General features: G+C 43.4%; 1 protein-coding gene across 1 annotated transcript; it reads left to right on the top strand.

The window, feature by feature from the left end:
- The first annotated feature begins 18 nt into the window (after positions 1-18).
- LOC147867296 (uncharacterized) lies at positions 19-1,335 on the top strand. The gene has a single exon (XM_087315093.1). The coding sequence runs from the start codon at positions 129-131 to the stop codon at positions 918-920; it is 792 nt and encodes a 263-aa protein (XP_087171219.1). The 5' UTR covers positions 19-128; the 3' UTR covers positions 921-1,335.
- The last annotated feature ends 652 nt before the right edge of the window (positions 1,336-1,987 follow it).

The raw sequence follows: 1,987 nt of genomic DNA, 5'->3' as shown, positions 1-1,987 counted from the left end.
ACGACGTCACCGGCTGAAACAAGCATACATGTGCTTCTACACTCATATCTAGCGCGAAAGACGTCGATGCTCGGCTAAGTTTTTTCTGTCCTTTTGTCTTTTTCTTTCTTTATCTTTTGAATTACAAGATGACTTCTCGACGAAACCATAAGGAAACAAACGAAGAAATTATAAGTAAGGAAGATTTTTTAGATGTCCTTAACCGGTTCGTTAAAATGGAAAAATGGGTGAAAGAAATTGAAGCTGAAAAACAAAAAGATAAGGAAGAAAGAGAATTGCTTATTGCTGAAGTAGCGAAACTTAAGGTAGATAACGTAAACCTTCAAAAACGAATTAAGGACCTTGAAACATCTAGGGAAGATGGTGAAATATCTTCTCTAGAGGATATTAAGGACGAGATAAAAAAAGTTAAAGAAGAGGTTAAAAGTGATATGGAACTAGCAAAAACTGGGTGGGTTGATGTAGTAAAACGTAATATTAAAAAAGAACTAAAGGACGAAAATATTGTAAACACTACCCTCGAGGAGGAAAAAATGCGTCAAGCTCGACGCCTAAATGTACGAGTTACTGGGCTCAAGGAAGGGGCATCTCCCGACGAAGATGCACAAACCTTGGGTAAAATGTTGGGATATGAAGCCCTACCAATCACTAAAACTTGGAGGGTAGGGCGTGACACCACTAGGAAAAGAGCTTTAGTTCTTCAATTTAAGGACTCGGAATCTAGAATCGCCTTTTTTAAAAAGAGACCAATTCTTCGAGGATTGGGCGGGGAGCCCATCTACCTCGATGAAGACTTGACCAAGATGCAAATTGAGCATCGTAAAACTTGTATGCCGCGAGTCATACAAGCTCGTAAAGAGGGGCATCGTGCCTTCTACCGAGACGGACGGGTCATAATAAATGATCGCGCTGCCAATTGACGGCGTGTGGCCCATGTGACAAATAATAGACTTAGGATGAGTTTATGGAATTGTAACGGTGCACTTTGGACACACCCTGGCCGTCTAGAGGAGATTTTGAGGGTATCTGATATACTTTTTTTGGTAGAAACACATCAAAGTCCAAATCGAGGATTACCACGAGTTGATGGTTTTCGTTGGGAATCTGTCTTTAGACAAACCTCACGTCGACACACTACTAGAGGGTCTGGAGGGGTTGCGATATTATTTCGGAGAGAGATACATAGTAGGATAGAAATACTAAAGAAAGACCCAGAAGCCCGTTTTATGTGGGTGAAAGTACTCACTAGCAAAGATCAGGTGATATTTATTGCCATTTGTTACTTCCCCCCGAAAGGATCTCGGTATAATATGGCTGGAGTGGCGAGTATAGTTGATGAAGGAACACCACATGGGCCTTCTCCATACGAACCTTTATCGGATGACATAATCCGATATTCTTCTCAAGGGGAAGTCTTCCTTGTAGGAGATTTCAATGCGAGAACCCAATCCCGCCAATGCACAATATTTCAGATGGATAGAAACCTAGAAATGGTGAATGTCGACCCTTTAGCCTTAGGCATAACACGTACATCAAAAGATCAAGGTGCGGACGCCACAAGCTTTGGCCATCATCTGCTTGAACTTGGAAGCCGACACCAGATGATCATATATAATGGCTTAGCCAAGTGGCCGGGCTCGGAAGAGCTCACATGTTTCCCACATGGAGGAGGGGAAAGCACAGTTGATTACCTAATAGGACGCCCTGAAGCTACCCACATGGTTAGCTCCTTCCGGGTGGCCCCATGCCCCATTGGCGCAGACCATAGCTTCCTATACTTTGAGCTAAAATGTGACGCCTCCCACGCCACCAACTCTAGTAAACCAACCCATCGCACTATAATCCATTTCACGCATGAGCTCGCTGACATCTATTCTCGACATGTTCGAGCGCATCTCTCCTCTTTTGATTCTTCCTTGCCTTTAGAGCACCTCACTACAGAACTCACACACATCCTCCACTCAGCAGCAACTAGTAGCTTCCCATA

Source organism: Azolla caroliniana, unplaced genomic scaffold, assembly GCF_043228905.1.
Source record: "Azolla caroliniana isolate FFs.n. ecotype wild unplaced genomic scaffold, voAzoCaro1.0.p SCAF_2, whole genome shotgun sequence".
Taxonomy (NCBI): Eukaryota; Viridiplantae; Streptophyta; class Polypodiopsida; order Salviniales; family Salviniaceae; genus Azolla; species Azolla caroliniana.
The sequence above is the reverse complement of the archived record's forward strand: the minus strand, read 5'-3'. Positions and strand labels throughout refer to the sequence as shown.